At 45.7% G+C, this 19,990-nt stretch overlaps 1 protein-coding gene across 6 annotated transcripts in view; it reads right to left on the bottom strand.

The window, feature by feature from the left end:
• Positions 1 to 1,568: 1,568 nt before the first annotated feature.
• Positions 1,569 to 19,990, bottom strand: part of CUEDC1 (CUE domain containing 1) — a 124,716-nt gene continuing 106,294 nt past the window's right edge. For all 6 annotated transcript variants that reach the window (XM_075120668.1, XM_048823972.2, XM_048823976.2 and 3 more), the window contains 7 exons: positions 17,747 to 17,930; positions 14,074 to 14,157; positions 11,722 to 11,808; positions 9,439 to 9,532; positions 8,354 to 8,412; positions 7,173 to 7,243; positions 1,569 to 6,326 (listed from right to left, as the gene is read on the bottom strand). In XM_075120668.1, the coding sequence (XP_074976769.1) occupies positions 7,176 to 7,243; positions 8,354 to 8,412; positions 9,439 to 9,532; positions 11,722 to 11,808; positions 14,074 to 14,157; positions 17,747 to 17,930 (576 nt within the window). In that variant the 3' untranslated portion in view covers positions 1,569 to 6,326; positions 7,173 to 7,175. The remainder of the gene's footprint in view (positions 6,327 to 7,172; positions 7,244 to 8,353; positions 8,413 to 9,438; positions 9,533 to 11,721; positions 11,809 to 14,073; positions 14,158 to 17,746; positions 17,931 to 19,990) is intronic.

Genomic DNA, 19,990 nt, shown 5'->3' with positions numbered 1-19,990 from the left:
GTGCAAAACTCATGTGCATGGGCTTTGCACAAAGCGAGGGTATGATGCAGCCTGCCATGCTGTGATGAACGATCAGAGACATAAAGCCCCCTCACTCACCTCTAAATCCTGCCTTAGAATCTTTGGTCCAAGCAAGAGCTGCACTGGTAACTTGCTAGAAGCTTGAAGTAGGTCAATACATGTTTGATATGGAGGGGCTGCTCACAGAAGGAACAGATCTCAGGACATGTTGCTTCCTCTTGATCCTGCAGTCACTGCCAGCAGCTCCTCTCCATAGCAAAGATGGAGACCGATATATTGCAGGACTTGACAGCGGGCAGTTGTGTCACAGGCCACACTTGTTTGATTCAGAATTCCTCAAGCTCTTTCCTCCTCATGAGAAAGCTTCAAAATTTTCTTCTTGACCCATGCATGATCTGAGCTCCTTCATAAAAGGTGTTCTTGAATCATGACAAATCCATGACTACCACAACTAACATTAGCTCTCCCTGCACCAATCTGCTGCTCCTGCAAGGTCAAGTGGCAAAGTATTCCGGCTCTTTCCGGGGGAGGAAGAGGATGGAGAGCTGCCTATGACAGGGATCACATTTCCAGGAAAAGCTTTCCTTGGGTTTAAGAGTCTCCTGTACTGTAAACAGGGGTGATATTGAGTCAGAATTTCATGTTAAAAGTTTATATCCTCCCATCCTCAATTAGCTGCCCAGGCATTCAATTTAGGACTGGATTAAAATTTTTCCATCTAAGCCTCTTTTTAAAAAAAACAAAACAAAACAGAAAATTGGATTTTCAATAAAATAAAGCAGTGGTTCTCAACCTGTGGCTCATTCAGCACACCGCTGCAGCTGTGACATCCTCAGGGCCATACAGGTAGTATATATATTGAATGCGGCCCACATAACACACAGAGAGCTGCATATGCAGCCCAATGATAAATAGGTTGAGAACCACTGACATACAGTTTTACATGAAAAGCATCTGTTTTTTGCGGAAAATTGAAATTTTTTCAGATGTTCAATATTTCAACAAAAACTGAAATATTTCAATTTGGATATACTACCTTAGTGCCTGTTGGGAGTTGTAATGTGGTCATTTCATATCCCTGATTTTCTATGGGCCAGGCTTCCCAGACAGACTACATCTCCCATGATGTACCATAGCCAGGGATGTCCATGATGCACTGCTTCTGGTCTCCATGAGGGGAAACTATGGTGCATCATGGAGATATAGTCAAAAATTTCAGTGGGGGGGGGGAGGGGAAGCCATTTGCTGACCAACTGTAGTTCAGATCACTTTGACAAGAGCTTGTTGGAGCTCTGCTATGGCAGTCAGGCTGTTCAGAGAAGTCCTCCTTCCTGTTTCTTTGAAGCCACCTATTGGATTGTGCACGACACAGTCAGCATGAGGCAATAAGAATCCCTCACTTAGAAGAGCTACTCATTCGGTAACAGATGAGCCATTGAGAGCAATGTCTAGAAGTGAGATGAAAGAAAAATGCGTTTCACTCGATTCTCAGTTTCTCATTTTTTTTTCATGGCCGTAAAAAATCAAAAGCAAAGAAAACCAAGGCATTAAGTGTACGACGTGACTTTATTATATGAATTACTATTAAACATCTTTAAGAAAAAAATACTTATAGAAATAAGTTCTAAAATAGCAACACTCACAAACATCACAGAAATCTTTTTTGGTTTTTAAACCATTTCGTATAGAAGCGATACAAATGTCACTGAATATTGTACATTTTTATAGAAGAAATGCATTTTGGCTTTCAAGCCTGTCTTTATGGCCTTTCCGCTTGTTAGACCTGAATTTTTAAAAAGGAAAAAAAAACACCCTTCCTCCTCCATTACAATGGTATTTGGTGCTCCCGGGACATTTGGAAATGGTTACAAGGTTACATCGTTCAGAAAGACTGTGTCATGACTAGGATCTAAAAGTGCATTGTTAGAACACATTAGCTAGCATGTCCTAAAAGTCCTGCATAGACAAGGCAGCGTTTTCTGTTAACACATGCTAAACTATGCATGTTAACATATACACTGCCTTGTCTACACTAGACATTTAGTAGCTAGCACTTGTTAGCTACCACATGCTAACACCACACCTTTAGATCCTCGTCTCAACAAAGCCAGAAAGATGTGAACCCCGCAGCGTATCAAACGCAGATCAAGGAAGTCATGTAACAATATTATTCTCCTCCCATTCACTGCAATGCTAAGTTTCTAAAAACCACCAAATACGCTTTACTCTGCCTGGCTTTTTATATGCCTACAATGTGGGTCAGTGGAGAGTCACATCTCAGTATGGGCTCTGTCCTGGGAGGTTCTGAGCACTCAAAACTCCAACTGACTTTGAAGAGAGTAGAGCAGTGGTTCTCAACCTTTTTTCATTTACAGAACCCTAAACAATTTCGAATGGAGGTGCAGACCCTTTTGGAAATCTACTTTCTGTATATATAGTTGAATTCTGCTCAGTTTTCAGTCTAAGTCTTTTGTGGACCCCTTAGACACAGTCTGCAGACCCGACCACAGGTTGCAAACCACTGCAGTAGAGAGTACTCAGCACCTCACAGATGTGTTCAGTACAGAGAGACTGAGGGAACTGGGATTGTTTAGTCTGCGGAAGAGAAGAATGAGGGGGGATTTGATAGCTGCTTTCAACTACCTGAAAGGGGGTTCCAAAGAGGATGGATCTAGACTGTTCTCAGTGGTAGCTGATGACAGAATAAGGAGTAATGGTCTCAAGTTGCAGTGGGGGAGGTTTCGGTTGGATATTAGGAAAAACTTTTTCACTAAGAGGGTGGTGAAACACTGGAATGCGTTACCTAGGGAGGTGGTGGAATCTCCTTCCTTAGAAGTTTTTACGGTCAGGCTTGACAAAGCCCTGGCTGGGATGATTTAGTTGGGGATTGGTCCTGCTTTGAGCAGGGGGTTGGACTAGATGACCTCCTGAGGTCCCTTCCAATCCTGATATTCTATGATTCTATGATCTCCAGATCGGCCCTAATAGAACAATGAGGCAATAAGTCGCCTCTGGACTAGTCTCCAGCTGTGCCGCAGCTGTGTCGCTGCAGGCTTTTAAGTGTAGATATAGCCTGAGATTGTATTAAGAAGATGACCTTGGGGAGCTATGTTAACTAACACAATGTCTTAGAAGTCAGCATAGAGAGGGAGAAGTTGTGCTAAGCACTGTGACAGCTGGCCGTGGTTAACCCTATGGTTCTAGTCGGATTTACCCATGACAAGATGATGAAATGTTAAGCACACCTTGTCCTTGTCTATAGTGACTGTTAACACATTGTTAGTTAACATGACTCCATAAGGTTGTGTTATAACACAACCTGATTTCTAGATAGAGACCAAGGAGTAAAAGATTTCAATAAACCTAGCACTAATTTAGCAGCGGGGCAGCTGCTAACATACAACACGTGTGTCCTGAGGGACAGGTGCATTTGTATTTTTCCCTTCCCATTCCCCCCAATCCACAAAGCACTTCCTTGAGACCAGACTGTCTTATAAAAATGCGTTTCTGCTGGGACAGGCAGCACAGTTTCCTACCAGCAAGAGTCTGAGCTTCTGTTTGTTCGGCCGTTGATGCCTTTTTGCATTCATGGAAACTTAGCTCAAAGTTAAGCCCTCAGTAGCCAAGAGAAGTTGGAACTTTTACAAGCTGATCTGATTCCAAGCTTGATTTTCTTCCAAACATGCAGAGCTGCTTTAGGAGAGGGAGAAACAGCCAAGCACTTATTAAAGTAGGAGCCAATTAAGGATAGGAAAAAGGGGGTGGGGGAGAAACAGACCTTCCAATTCTAAGGCTGGGGATAAAAGTCCCTCCTCCTCCTCCAAAAGCCCGTCTGTTTCCAGTGGTAGTGCTCCAGCTTCACCCTTAGCAACCAATACGTATGTATGGACACACGTACTTGGGGCCTTACCCTGAGTGGTGCTGAGCAATGTAGCACCCACTGATTTCAAAGGGGCTAGTGGGTGCCTGGCAGCTCCCAAAATTAGGCCCTTAGTCGCTTCCTTTCTCTGAACAGCCTCAAAAGCATATTCCAGGAACCTCATATACTGCGTGCTGCAGAAGCTTCCAAGCCACTGAATTCTTGTCTGAGCACGGATGACCTCACTTGAAACTATTCTAGTCCCTGACGCAGGCAAATTTCTCCTCCACTCAGGAGGTTTTACCAAAAGACTCATTGATGCTCCTCTCCCTTTTATTTATTTTTCGAAAGGAACAGACACCAAAAACAAGCTCAGCGTGGGGGGAATTTGAATCTTTAGAGGATCTTTAGTCTTTGAGAACCTCAAAAGTTGCTGAGATCCCAGGGCATAGCTGCTGTCCACATCCTGATTCAAGCCTCCATGCACTTGCCCACTGCACTGTTTGGGATTTGTAGCAGCTCATGTTCTGACTGGGAGGTCATGGGCACTATATGCGACAGTTGAGGAGTTAGTGTAATATCCAAATCACGTTCTGTCAGGAGAATGTGACACTTCAGCAATAGACACATGGACCCTTTCATCAGGAACCTCTTGAAACTCCGTGCCACACAGACTCAAAGTCCTGCACTGAAAGGAAGCGCTGTGTGTGCCTGAATCCACTTTTGCTCATCCCTACTAGTTCTGAACAGTGTATCAAATTACTCAGGCCCAGACGAGGAAACCCACCACTGCCTTCGTGTTTCCATTGAGTAGTTTGATTGAATGCCAGGTGCATGGAACAAGAGCCTCATGCTCAGCAACTTTTAAAAAGAATCTGTCTTGGCACATGCTTCAAAGGCATACAGATTCTCCAGCAGATTTTGAAAGGAGCCTGTCAGGGAGTTTAAGCCTGCAATGTGGGCTTTTGTTACAAAGCCTAATAGAAAGGCAATGAAAAATGTTGGACTGATTGCTTGGATCGGTGTGTCTTCCTGCTGCTTTTGCACCCAAACGTTGCAGCACTTGTGCTACTGCATGGGACCCAGAAAGTGAGACGGACTAGTCTATTCTCACTGCCCAAGCTTAGAAGTAAATAGACAGTATTGATGTAGAAAAGAAAACTTGCTTGGGGGGAGTTATTTCAGTAATTGACACTGCTGTTTGTAGCACAGGGAAGGAATTTTTTTTTAACTATTTTTTTTTAGCCTGACAGTGTCCATTTCGATTCCAATGATTTGAGCATTACTTTTAATCCCCACAATGTTCCACCAGATTCCAAGCTCTCGCCCGGAGGAGGGATGTCATCCTCTCATTGACTGGCAAGCTCTGAACCAATCTCCTCTTCATTTCATGTTATGAGAACTGCTCTCAGGTCTGTGCCCAGAACTCCCAAGACCATATGGGCTCAGCTAAAGAAAACCCACTCATGTCTCAACTTGAGGCCAAATTCTGATCCCACTGAAGTCAGCTGTGAGACTCACATTAAGCAGGATTTAGCCTATGATGTACAAACTCAGAGGTGAATCAAATAAGGCCCCAGCTACAATCCCCTCCCATCTAATCTGGTAAGTGTTTCTAGACAGCCAAAACTCATTGCCTGCTACATAGGGAGCAGCCAACTGTCATGAACAATCCAAATGAGAACCCGTGGGATATGTTCTAATTCAGAGATCAGCAGTGAGAACTACACAGCTTTGAAATTCAGCCTTCCCCCACCCCCCATTCCTACTCTGTAAAGGTACCGTAATATCACAAGAGCAGCAGCACAAAGCTAGAGGAAGTGGTACACTGGAGGAGAAACTGGACCCAGCTTGGTGTCTAGTTCAAGGAAATTTTATTCATGCCTGAGGCAAAGGTTTAATTCAATGTGAGATGCCCAGGAGAAGGCCTTTTCTTTTTCAAAAGACGATTTATATTATCCTGCCTATTACCTGATCTGGATCCTGGCTTATTATCTCTTAGTAACAATAAACAACATTTTTCAGGTCTTTTTTTATGTGCGTAAAGTTACATCACATTGCTACAGTGATACGTTTAAAAATGCGCAAGCCAGAGCCCCGCTTTTCAATGTATTATTGTTGTTATTGTTTTTAATTCATATCCAAACCATGTTTATATCAAAGAGGGTGAGGGATTGGCCATTATTCCCACAAGCTTGAAATCCATTATCTTCACTGCAGTGACTGAGAAAAATTCAGATCAGCTGCTGATTTTTGGCTGGATTTGCTGGATAGGAAAGAGGTGTTTTCAAACCCGCTGGGAAGAAAAAATTGTGCCTCACTTTAATACTTGTACTTCAGAAAAGGATGATAGTGGGGGAAGCCAAGGAAATTGTTTTTTCTTTGCAGCCATCTTCTTATTAAGACTTTAACAAATAAAGCCCAGTTCAGGCAATGGATCTGGGATCTAGAAGAGAAGGGTAGGGAGGGGGAAAGGAAGAAGTGTATTCAGTCAAAGCTGCTTCACTCATGGTGCTGAAACAAAGCCTGTCACTGTGCACTGGATGTTTTTAAACCAAGCCATAAGGATTCACTGAACTTGATGCATAGGAACAGGCAGGCATGAATACTGGAGCCTCTGCATGGTTTTCATCAGTAACCTCATGCTGAGTCCACCCACATACGTTCTCCATGGAGAGCAAAGAACAGGAAAGAATTGGCCAGACGGTTTCTCTTGCATTCTTCAGTACAAAGGCCAAAGTACCTGTTGCTATCCACACAGCAGCTATTAATGGGGCTGGAGGGGCAGACATCTGTACAACAATGGCAGAGTAAGTCCCTGTGGGTGACATTCACCCCAATGTAAGCCCCATGTGCAAGGCTTTATGCACAAAGACCTACCTAGATCCTTAACACATAGCACAAACTACTCCACACATCCTCTCTGAGGCATGGTGATTTTCACCCTAAGTCATCAAGGATGTTGTGGGGCCAGTGCTATCAGCTGTAGCTGAAACAAGAGGAAGTAATCCATCCTGTGAAAGCCAGGGAAGAACAAACAGCTGAAGCCAAGACAATACCCTCTGTTTCAACTTTGCGTTGGAGCACCAGGGATAAAGCTCAAGCCACTTGTTTTCTCCATGACAGCGTGCAATAGATCCTTTGAATTTTCTTAGGTTGGCACTTTGTCCATTGGCCCCATTGTCTAACCTACATCACTCAAATCATTGGGGGGCGGGAGGGATGGGCTTGCAACAGGATAGCTGATCTGATTCCTGTAACTAGCTGCACATTACCCCCAAACACTTCTTACCATTTATTGTCCTTCTTTCGGCCTCTCTTCTTCCTCGTGTAGCTGCTGCCTTCTTGCTTGGAAATCCTCATCTGAAAGGCATGAGACAGACCTGTGTGGTCAGAACTTCAGGAGATCCTTTCCCGTATCTAAACAAGCTGGGTGGCAAAGCTGCAGCAGTGTCAGGGGACTGGAAGGGCCTGGGAATTGCAGAAGGATATAGGTGACTGTCACTCTTGGGTCACTGGTTGGTTCAAACCTGCCCCAGGCTAGCAGTGAACAAAGCCACTACTGTTAGATGGCAGTTCCATGTCCTACATGGAATGAGTAGGTGAGTATCAGCCCATTTCCTACTGCATGAGTGCCCACCTGTACAGCTGGCGCCTTGGTTGGCTGCCTCAGCAGATGGGCCTTGGTGTGAATGGGCTATGGAGACTGTACCACCCTCTCACCCCTTGTGGTGCTTCTCCTGGGTCAAGGGAAGAGGCTACTGCTGTCGTGCTGTCCTGTAGACAAATAACGGACTTCAGGTCTCGGGGATGCTGATCCAACACCTTTCACCACTGGGTTATACTTCTGTTAAATCTACGCATGCCTGTTGCAAAGCCGCAGTGAGTGTTACCCACCCGAACCTACAGAGGGTGTTCCTGGCCCTTGGGGAAGCAAGCCCCATTTTGTTTGGTGATCCCATCATCTGATGAGGAGCTGAACTAACAGAGAACAGGGGGCTGGACAGCCAGAACACATGGTGGAAGGGGACCAGGAGGAAGGGCCTGCTCACCCCAAACCTCATTCAGATACCTTGGGGAGTTAACACACAGATGGAGAAGTATCCGTTGTACAGTACAGGGTTTGAAATGGAGGAGCCTGGCTAAAAAGTGGGGGAGTTCCTCATCCTGTCTCTGGCTTGGGGGAGCTCCCCCATGCTGTTTCTGGTGCAGAGAGAGCTCCCCCATTCCTGTTTCACTCTACATTTAGCCACAGGGATGGTCCAGGCCTGCTAGCTCTTTGCGTTAGGAAAGGGCGACTCAGGGAACAGGTTCCAAACAGCTAGCGTCACAGGCAGGAAGGAATCTGCAAGAAAGGAAGCTCGATTTTTGGTGTGCAGCCCCTGCTATTTGGGGTCACAAACCCACACACACCAAGGCAGTGGGCAAATCAGCTGGAGACTTGCTCTCTAGCAGACACAAACATTGTCTTACCACACGAGTGTCCTTCAACGTCATCGAGAAGATTAGCTGTGGAAGCCGCTGTCCCCATGCTGCACTCTCTGTTAAGGAAAATGTTCGACAGCCTGGGAAGTAAATTACAGACTCGCAAACAGCCCATCACAATTGACTCGAAGAATTGGGGGTGGTTCCCAGGTATGTTTCCAGTTGCATTCTGCTGCTATCTGGCATGAGATCCGGGTCATAACAGAACAGGGAGGCCATAACAGTGGCACTCAGGTACCAAGGCAACATACTTCGGAGAGTATTAACGCAGCCACCCTAAGGAGAGCAGTCTGGGGATAACAAAGCCCTTTTATCTCTAGGTCTCTATCCACGTGCCAGCTAAAATGAAAATGGAAAAGAAGGGGAGGAAAAGCTGATAGACGAGTCACCAGCATGGTTTCTCTTGCATCATTGGTATTGAGCAGTGTCCTAGGACTGCCATGATAATTATTTAGCACATGTGCTTTTGAAATTAACATGCCACTAGAGAAACTCTCTCCACAAAATACAGTTTCAAGGGGGCTTCAGCAACAAGCGAATCATTTTAGCTTGGCTCAAACCAGAATATCAGCTCCAAACACACCAAGACTTCAGGGGAGTTCAAAGCTGGGTCCAAACGTGCATACACCATGAGCTGTGAATGTCTGCTGTGGCTTGGATTATGAGGGTTGCAAACATGTACCTTTTGGTTACTGACATTGTTTTCTCCCTGAGCTATAGCTCCCTTCCACGTGCACAAGTCTTTTCCCTAGTTTCAGGGCTTAAGTGAGATTTAAGTGGTGCATGGACCAGGGATTCTCTACCTTGTCTATACCAAGAAACCTCTTCCCCATGCCAGGATCCTCCCCCCCACCCATCCTGTTAACCTCCCCGCCATTAAGAAATATGGGACGGTCAGCATGGTTGTGTCCCCCTAACCCTTTCCTTTACCCAAAGGTGGAGAACCCTGGCATAGGCCTCATTCTAGCCCTTTGCAGCAGAGTTTTGTTCCAAGTTGTGGGACCTGGACCCATCCCTGGGAAGCTCAGTGTGACCAAGGGGTGGGAGGACAACGTCATGTGCTGAAAGGATACACCTGGTGCTTCAGTAAGTGTTTTCTTTTTGACTTCTTCATCTTGGTCTTCTCTGAGAAAGCCCTGGCAAGTTCAAACAGCTTCTTACGTGTAGCTGAAAGGAAACAGGCAGGTGAATGGCTTGCTCTTAACCAGCCATCAAAAGTGGATAGCAAACAACAAGTATGACAAGTGCCAAGTTCCCATGCCATCCATTTGGGATGATGGGGCTTTGATTCACCCTCTACATGCTGCAGGGCAGGGGATGACTAAACCAAGATGAATTTGCCTGCTTGAATGCACAATGCCTTACTGCTTAGCCTTAGGAAACCAAGGACCAATAAACCTTTCCAGGCACTGGTACTAGTTTCAGTGATCAGAAAGAATATAATTTGATCCCTGCAGGAAGGATTCAATTGACTACACAAAAGGTCTGACTATTCAGACTTTTTGATTGTGATTTCCATGACATTCTTCATCCATGACTAAGCCAAATTCCCTCTCTCCCCTCACCCCCACACTAAACAAAGCTCAAATAAACTGTGGCCCACGAGTCAGTCAAACTGCGTGAGGTGCCCAATTTATTTTACAACAGGAGAGTAGCCTGTGGCTTGCTGGAAAGAAAGAACAAAAGTGGGAAGAGTTTCTATTAACTCCTCATTCTCTAGCCTCTATTTTATTATTTAAACAGAAGCTAGAAAGGACTTGCTTCTATTCCCAGGAAGCCCAATCCAATCCGTGTCATGGAGTCGTGCCTACAATACATACATTGAAGACAGGCATACACACAGGCTTGCAGCATGAAGGAGCATGCCAGATCTGATGTCAGAGCAGCCAGAGCAATTTAGCCAGTTTCAGCACCTATAAATGGCAAAACCCCACTCCATTGCCTGTGTCTACCGGAGGAGACACCTAACTGATCTGCCTGTGAGTGGCAGAGAAAATCCATCCAAGCCACATGTGTCATCTTCTGGGGTGGGGTAGGAAGAAAAGAAAAATGGATTCCACTTGAAGAACAAACTCGTTCAGGGAGCAGTGCTGCTCCCCCCACATCACGGGGACTCTCTTCTTGAGTGATGAAACCTAGAGCATGGCCTCCTTTACTGTTTTAACCCACTTGCTTGCTGGAGATCTGGTCTCATCCCCAGCCTAGACAGACGGGGCTAAGTGCTGACAAAGTCCTCAGTGCTGTACATGACGGTCCCTGCCCCAATGAGCTTAGTGCCTGGGGGAGAGAGACATTGAAAGCAGGGCTAGAGAGGAAGCTTTTGGTGGCAGGGACCGTCCCTTTGTTCTGTGTTTGTACAGCACTTAGCACAGTGGGGGGCTGGTCTGTGACGGGGGCTCCCAGGTACTATGGGAAGGCAATTATTATTAATGTGCTGGGACGCTCAGAGGAAGGAACGTCTTGAAGTTTTGCTTTTCTTCTTAATGCCCTTCCTGTTGGCATTGTGGGAGGAATGAGTCCAGAAAAGGCATGTGCTGAGGGGAGGGGAGGGGAGTGGCTCGGGGACTCGGGATGCAGAGGGCATTCCTGACACAGGGCTGCACTGAAGCGAGCCTGGGAGAAAAACAGGGGAATGAGCCTAGCATGGCTGGTGTGGTGGTTGGGGGCTTCCTGTGAAGCCTATCAACAACATTGCTGAAGTTATCCAGAATGCAACGCTAGGCACTCACCAGGAGTCAGACACGCATTACTACCGTGGCAGCTTCCTCAAAACCAAGCTCTCTCATAAGTTTGAAACAACTGGCACAGGGGAGGTTGGTCCATCTCTGACCAGGGCTGCACCCAGGCCAGAAGGAAAGCACAGATGGGCGCAGAGTGTGGGTCAGAGGATCCAGAAGTCCAGGATTACAGAAGGCAAATGGAAATCAAACCCCAATCTGCTCCAGGCTTTGGAGATGGATGAGTGCAATTTGGATTTCCGTATTTGATACTCCCAGTTCATCCTCGCCAAGCTTAGTGCAGCCTTACACAGCACAACGTATTAAAGCCCCTTCTAATCAAAAGCTCAACTCCCAGCTGAACGTGCCTTGCCCTGTTAGAGTCACGGGGTGGCTTGACAAACATGAATAACTTCTGAGGCTTGGAGGGGAGGTAAGAATCCCGTATCTTCGCAGATCTGTGCATACCCGGGTACTGGCTTGCACATGCGCACACACGCATGCAGAGTGCTTTAGCAGAAAAATGCCTTAGCACTAGATTCAGTGCTAAAGAATCCTTACTGCTTCACCTCCTCCGCCTGCCCACCTACTGCCACACAGCCTTCCCTCTGCCAATACAGAACGTAGAGACAAACTCACATTTTCCCATGTGTTTCAATTTGTCCCTGAATAAGGCATCTTCAGACACAGCACTGCTGGCCTCGCTGGTTACAGGGGCTACGTCACCTGAAATGCAAAAATCTGGTCACTAGGGGTTTGTAGGGGTGGAGCAGGGTGTGCAGAGAATCTAAGCCGAACCATCACACTGACCCAATTCCAGTTCCAGTGAAACAGCAGCCCTGCCACAAAGCAGCTGGCAAGCATCTCTGTCCTGAGCTGAATAAGACAGAGTAAGAAAAGAGCACACATAAAAGATGGAGACCAGGGAGAAATTACCAGCATTTCCTAGTGCACAAAGGGATAGTCTGTTCTGTCTCAATGAGACAAGCCAGGTGGGATGCAGACAGGGCTGGATTCTGGCGGAGGGGGGAGATGGGATGGGAGACAGGATGGAGGTCAGCAGATACAGTACTACCTAGGCCTCTTGGGATGGAAGTGACCCTCCACATTCAGCTGCTTCCAGTACAGCCCTTCCTTTAAAAGGGTTACAGATAAGAGATTACAGCTGTGGCTCTGTTGATTTCAACAGAGCTATGGGTGATTTCTGCCTGCCTGTGGCCTTGAATCTTCAGTGCTCTACAACTTTGCTACCTGTGCAGAATTAATGCAGAGCAGCTGTAGGTGCTACCACTCTGACCTGGCAGCTTTCACTCCTGTGCACAATGGATGCAAAATGACTACACAAGGTGCAAGACCCTGCAGACTCAGGCCCCATCCATCAATGTCTGTTCATACAAAAAAAAAAATTGCCCTTTGCTGAACAAAAAGCCTCTTGCTTCTTTGAGAGAAAGTGACCCCAAGTCACCCAATCTGCTAATTTTATTTCTCAGTTGGTTATTAGATCATGCTCCAAGCCCATTTGCATTACCATGATGACACAGACAGTTAATTAAGAATGGAGAAAGTTTAGAAGTCTCAGCTGTACTAGTGCAGGCAGCTGATCTGGGTGAGTCACAGCTCCTTGTTAATCATATCCTTGTGCTTCTCGCCCTCTTTATCAAATCTGGGCACAATTGAAATTCCGTAACCTTAGCCAAAACCATCACGTCAAGCCTCAATGAATAGCTCCATTTGCCGTGTCCTGCTCTGTAGTTCAACATGAAGATACTGACAGACACCAACGCTGTCTGTCCTTTGGGGCAGCTGCTATGCAGTCCCTAAGGTTAATCAAGATTACTCAGATAGTTGGTATGCCTGCAAGGCATGATCCCTGGCTCCTGGGCTAGACAAGGGTATGTTTTGTTATACTTGGGAACTAGAGCATAGTTCTCTTCATTCTACCTCCACTCCCAAGCAAAATCTACATAGCCATGCATGGCAAGAGAGAAAAGGACCAGGATGGGGAATGAGGAGGACTCTTTTAGCCTTGGGCCAATGTAGAAGCAATAATGGTTTCCAAGTTTCATTTGATCAAAGCTCAAAGCATGTGCTAGACTCTAGCACTAAGGCAGAGAGAGAGTGGAGCCGAAAACTGCATCTTACGGTCTCCTTATTGCAACCTGACTGGAATCGAAGCTTTCTGAATGCTGAGGGATTGTGACAAGGCAGGCGCTATTAATACAGTATCATGTAGGCAGGGGGAAGTAGCAAAGAGGCTAGCAAAGGTGTGCCACCCTTTTCTGGGTCATTTTGCCCATTCCCAGCAGCTCCAGCAACTGAGAGAAAACAGAGAAATTATCTGCTGCAGGATAGGAAACTTAAGGGGGAGATTTTCCAAGCAAAGACACGAATTAGGGCCTCAACTCCCACTGGCTGTCCCAACTGCCCTTTGTGCCTCTAAAAATCTCCCCTATAACTTCTGCTCACATCACACTATTTTTACAGTCATCAGAAGTCTCCCACAACGTCCCTGACGATACCCCCCCCCCAGGGGGAGAATCCCTTTCCAGCCCCAAACCTAAGGAGTTTTGGAAAGGAGAAAGGGATTGATGTCAATTGCCACCAAAAGGAAGGTTTTCACCCTCTGCCATTCATGTCACAAGATATGTCTCCACTGCAAAAAAGGTGTGTTCTTCATTCTGGTTAAAACAGCAGTAAAGATACGGCAACTCAGCTTTTAACTTGGGTTAGCAGCTCGACTTAAAACTGATAAAGCAGCCTGGGGCTGAACTCGAGCTGCTACCCAAACTGGCACATCTTTACTGCTATTTTAACCCAAGCTGGCTAATTTGGGTTAGAACACACTTTTTTTTTCTTTTTTTTTTTTTAAAGCGAAGACCTACCTACAGTGTGGCCCTCTGCAGACAACGCAACGGCAGAAGCGTTAAAAATACGAGAGCAGCTGCCAGGAGATCTCTGTGATCATATGCTCACACACGGCTTGTAAATTACCTGGTTGTACAGAAGAAAAGCTGAATTCATTACCGACAGCAACACTGGTCGACTTGGATTTTTTTGACTCATACTTCAGTCGATCTGAAGAACAAAAAACATTCAATTAGCCCTGGGACCCTGAATCATTTATTCCATTCTTCTTGACCTAACCAGGCATTACATTGCACTCACTGCCAAGGATGTTTTACAGCTTCAGTGTAACAAGGTATGGAATGAGGAAGGGAGTCTGGGGCAGGAGCAGGGGGAATTTTTTTTCTTCATCTTAAATTTGTTTTTATGGTTTATGAAAGGGGCAGAACTGACAGCCCAGAAGGCTGAAGTCCTAGTCTCTGTTTGTCAGAGGGTGGAGATGGATGGCAGGAGAGAGATCACTAGATCATTACCTTTAGGTTCACTCCCTCTGGGGCACCTGGCATTGGCCACTGTCGGTAGACAGGATACTGGGTTGGATGGACCTTTGGTCTGACCCAGTATGGCCATTCTTATGTTCTTAAGTCCTCCATCCAGAGGGTAGGTACAGCCTGGAAGGCAGTAGAGCCAGCTTCCCCACACTGCTCTGCCAATGTGCCTCATCCCGACAGGAACCATGCTGTAGGGCTGGCTAACTGGGAGCTGGGATTGAGATCCACCAATAGCATTGTTAAAAACAGGAAGTCATTTGGGCTGGCTGGGCTCAGCTGAACCCAAATGACTGAGCAAGCATCTGCTTCACCCAGAGGCTGGGTTTTTGAATGGAAAAGAAATAGCACAAAAATGTGACCATGCTAATATAATTAACTGAAGGCAAAAAATGCTCAGACTTAGGTGTCTAAACGGCAGACATCTAAATCCACATGTAAGCACCCAAATAAGAGCATCCTGAGTGTCAGAAATGCCGAGTACCCCTGACTGCATCTGAGGTCAATAGGAACTTGCATGTGATCAGCACTCTGGAAAATCAGGCCCAAAGTATAGTGTGAGCTGAAATTAATTGCCAAATGTTGTGACTGGACTTAATGATGTATGATTTGTGAGAGCATTTTCAGAAACTTGGTATGTCACCAGCATGATGAAATACACTTAAAGAAATTGGCTGGTATGGTTTTACTTTCAGAAGCTGACAACTCTTGTCAGGAAAGATTTAAAAACAAATGGGTAATAATCCTCTTGTCTGTTAATTGCACGCATCTCTGATGGCGTCAGAAGAAGATATTCATGCTTCTGAAAATATGGATTCAAAGACAAATCACAACCCCAGATCATCACATCTTCTAATGCTGGGTGTGTTAAATCTGACCCTGGATCTTGATTTTGCAGATAGGCACCTATCTTTATAGTGAGGCTGAATACAGACCCTGGGGCTGAAGGCCCTTTCCTGATCTAAAACTAGGGGGCATTTGAGATCTGGATCCCAAATGTGCAGCTTTGTTTTGAAACAGTGCAGCTAAGCTAGAATGGCAGCCTCAATGCTGCCTGCTCCAAGTTTGCAATCCTAGCCTGGTTTGCTTTGTTCTGGGTTCCATCTGTCAGCAAAGTGAGCAAACGCAGTCTGAAGTGAGGTCTGCTGTTCTGTGGAGGAGTGGGATCCCAGCTGGCAATAAGTGATAGCACAAGAACCCTAGGCAAGTGCTTTCCAAACAGTCTTTTTGCTGCGCTGGATAGCACATGCTCTCTCCACTGTTTCCCTCTGCCTCAGAGGAAAAGTGAGGCTACACAATGCTTGAGGAATTGAGAGAGGAAGAGAACTGTGCCCCCAACACTGCCGCAGGCTCCGAATGCTAGCGCTCTGCACATGTAAAGCCTCAAGCCAATTGGTGGTAGCTCTGTGCCTCCACATCCCAACCCCAAGAGTATAAGTTCAGACCCCTTCAAAACCAACATACAAGGCAGTCAAGCAACAAGTGAAATCCCATTTCCTTTACAACTGTTCCCTCTGACAGGATCAGACAGCTGGAGCACAGTGGGTATGAAAATCTTTGAGGTGCAAAACCCAGTGGGCTGTAGTCTCACTTGAAGAGCACTGCTCCAGAAAGGTATTTCAAAGGCTGGGTGGACCTGTTGGACAGTGTGTGTGCACGCGCACACACAGCTACTTTGTGCAGAAAGCTGTGTTACTGCAATATTCAGTTCAACTGTAAAAAGTCAGGCAAGGCAAAGCCTGAGGTACCAGCAGCCAAGTTAACTCAGTATGTGCACCTCTCTCGACTTACATTATATACACTGACCATATATCCACTATATATGTATTCAGTCACTAGTATAAGGCACCAATTGAAACAGTGGCCATCCAACACATAAGGCTAGTGTAACACTGAGGAACAATCCCAGATATTCATAGAAAGATGGAAATGTTTCCCTGTTGAACTGCTTTTTGAAAACAGAGAAGGCTGTCTGTCCAGAGCTGCTCAGAGGTTCAGAACACTGGAGCAGGCCTGGGGAAGATGGATTCAAGGGGGAGCTGTAGGCGAGGCAATCTAAGATGCACAATGAATGAAATGTATCACATGGCCCTTAATCACCATCTAGGTCCTACACTGTGTGTTGTATTTTGTGGTTTCTATTTGTTCACTTAAGCTTCACGGACCACCCATGTTTTAGCGACAGAGATTAGAGAAGCAGGCTGGAAAATGATAGTCTTACCATGGCAAAGGAGAGAAAATGAAAATCGTAAGTGAGCAGCTGATTTTCTGGCTGTGATGGACAGGAGGCTGAGCATTTAAATTAAGGCATTAGGATGAGCTTTCCCAAACCAAGAGTGAGACGTGTGAGTGATAAATACCATGATTGGTGAGATGAGCCAGACGGGAATATATTAATTAGCCTGTGTGTTCAGAATTAAAGTGACAGAGCAGAGAGGAAGTAGCTAGCTCATCATTCAAGAGACCTCAAGTTACCAAAACCACTGAACTTCTCCCTGTAGTGTCATCAGAAAAGCTGCTGAGAACAACTAGCAAGAGACACTAGACAGAATGTGATGAGAAGCTCTAGGAAACCCAGCAGTATTTTACAGTGACAGAGGTTACAATGCTAAAAGACTGAGGTGATCATACACCAAACCCAAGAAGAATTATCCTTTTTGTAGGCAGAGAGGGTTAAAAGGGAAATAATTGAAACAGCAATATCTGGGGGGGGGGCGGGGGACGACAAGGATGTAATGATAAAGCCCAATCTTTGGAGACCGATCACAGCTGATGGAGTGTTTTGTCTAGGTCTTTCAGAAGAGGTGGGAGGAGGGGTCAGAGGATAATGGATGAAATTCGTGGTCTCACTGAAGTCAAGGGGAGTTTTGCCAGGATTTCACCCAATGCTTCTATAGGTCTGATGGTCATGAAAGGAGTATTAGCTGGTGGGGAAGATGGAAGGACTTTGCAGAGTTAGGAGAGCCATGAGGAAGACTATCAAGCCAGGCTAGAAGGAACAGAAAGCACCCCTGCCATCAGCTCCCAATGGATCCGAGTCTCCATAGCACTGCACCCTCAGCTTATTTACACCAATGCAGCGTAAGTGCAACGTGGGTGAAAAACGTTGCCATTGTGGTGTAGTTGCATTTTGCACTCATTTTGTATTTGTGTAAATGATGACACTCAGTGTAGGGCAATGGAGAACGAGGCCCAAGGGCTGGAAGTTGCAGCAAAGGAGGAATTCAAGCATATGAAAAGCATACACAGAAGTCTCTGAAATGGCTTATCACCTCTCTCAAGGGCCAGGAGAAAATCCCGGTTCCTCTGGAGCTCCTTCATGAACTCTTCATTTTGTAAGAAGAGCGCAATTCGCTCATCTTCCAGGTACTGTTTCCACTTCCTCTCTTGGTCCAACGAGCCCTGGGATCTCTGGCTGCCCTCGCCCAGCACAGTCTGATGGCAACTTTGTGAACTCTGGACAAGAGTATGACATAAAGGAAGAGTCAATGAAGGCCCTGAGAAGCTCATTACAGTAACCAGGTAGTATGTGTGACTGTAAGACGGGATTCAACAAAGCACTTGAGCATGTGTTTAAGTCCCAGTGGCTTCAATGACACTGAAGCATAAGTGCTTTGCTGAATCAAGGTTTTAGCTCTTGTGAAAGGTGCTGGAATATCCACATTGAAAATTAAAGGTCCCTATCTATCAACAGAATCAGCACAGTTTAGACAACAGCAGGCTGTACTCCCATCCTCTCTATACTTCAGCCTTACCAAAGGGCTTCAATCCTGATCTTGGTTAAAGTGAAAATCTCTACTGGGAAAGGCAACTGTGACAAGGGCACTCTCTTCCCCAGCATATTTGCTCCCGAGCAAAATCAGCAGCAGATATGCTGACTATATGGTGCATACATTTTTCCTTGGCATTTCTCAGCCAGCCCAGAAGAGCCAACTCAGCTGTGGGATAGTGAGCGAGAGTCTCTTCCTCCTTGAGCATCATCAATGGAACTTAGTAAACACTTCTAATCAATTACACATGTACAAACTTACTGAAAGCAATCAGGCTACACAATGGGAGTCAATGAGGGGATAGTTTGGCCTGGCTTTATTGCTAGTGATGTGTGAAAAGGAAAGTACCCAGCTTGATTCTCAGGCTGAGTCTGCAGGGCTGGCTAGTCAGGAGAAAAAGTTTGTGGTTTGTCTTTTTAACTTGGAATCTGAGAACATCTAATCTGGAAATCAGAAAGTCACAATAAACGTGGAATCCCATTAAACCACTTTTATAGTCAGAGCCTCACTTTAAATACAAGTATTAGAGTTCTTCTGATAGCTAAATCAATATCAAACCAGGGCTGAACCTGGCTTTGACATGGGGAGAAGTGCAGAGCCTCTCGCGGATGGAAGCCGAAGTGGCACAGCTTTTATTTTTCCCATCTAGCAGCTGAAAATGCAATTTACCATCGGACAAATTCCACTATCTGAGACAAACCCTAACAGCTTTTATCTCTCATTTTCCTGCTTGTGCATGTATCTGTGCATGCAAAAGGGGAAGGAGGAGAAACATTCCATCCAGTAGCAATCTCACCTGGCCTACCATATTTATCTGATTTGTAGCAGAGGGCCATAAAAATCAATAGCCTACAATTCCTAAGGAAGGAAAAAGGCACCAGGACCTCTCTTCCCCCGGAGCCCAGTGAACAGGCAGCTTCCTATTCCCAGAAAGGTAATATAGCCTGAAAAGATGAAGCTCCAGAGCAATAATTTATGAAACTGTGGTAGATGTGCCTTCGGAGCCAAAAGGGAAGGGAAGAATCTAGCTGTCTACTTATAATTTAGCCCCCTTCATTGCATTTTCTGTCTCGCCTCTCCTAGCCTATAGGAGAGACAGCTTAATGTATGGATTTGTTTGCTTGTTTATATACATGTGAGTTGGGTGGGCAGAGAAAATACTGTGGGAAAGCTAAGTGGAAGAAATAAGCTTTGCATTTAGGTGTGCGAGTAGTTAGCTCAGTGGTCATTCTTGCTTCTTGCAGGAGACAGCTTCCTATTGCAGCTCTGGCAAGATGCATAAATTGATACACTGTGAGATGCCTAGCTATAGAGTTTTAGGACCATGCTAAAGTATGAAGTATTGATGCTGAAGTCCAAAGGCAGTTCACAAACCCTAATTTATATGGCACCAGTGAAATGAAGCTTATCTCTGGGGTGGGAGGGCAGCAGCCAGCCAGTCTGCAACATATTGTATAATAGAAGGGGACAAGGGAAATTTTGGCCAGGGACACCCAGTCAAACGCCTACTCCTATGAAAATTGCCATGATGCATCTTGGAAGCCAGAGGGTCTTAAAACACCACACCTGCTGCAAAGTTAAGGGTGTAAACCCTATAGGAGAAGGGTGATAGCTGAAATTTAAGTTCCACTGTGATATTTCTACAGGTTTGTAGAGTACTTGATTTTGGCGCATCTTAAATTTTGGGATGAATTTAACCTCACAGCATCACTAGGTTTTCACTGGAAATGCCCCTTCATGGTAATT

The sequence above is a fragment of the Caretta caretta genome, chromosome 17, assembly GCF_965140235.1.
Source record: "Caretta caretta isolate rCarCar2 chromosome 17, rCarCar1.hap1, whole genome shotgun sequence".
Lineage (NCBI taxonomy): Eukaryota > Metazoa > Chordata > Testudines > Cheloniidae > Caretta > Caretta caretta.
This window is presented reverse-complemented; position numbering and strand designations above follow the sequence as displayed.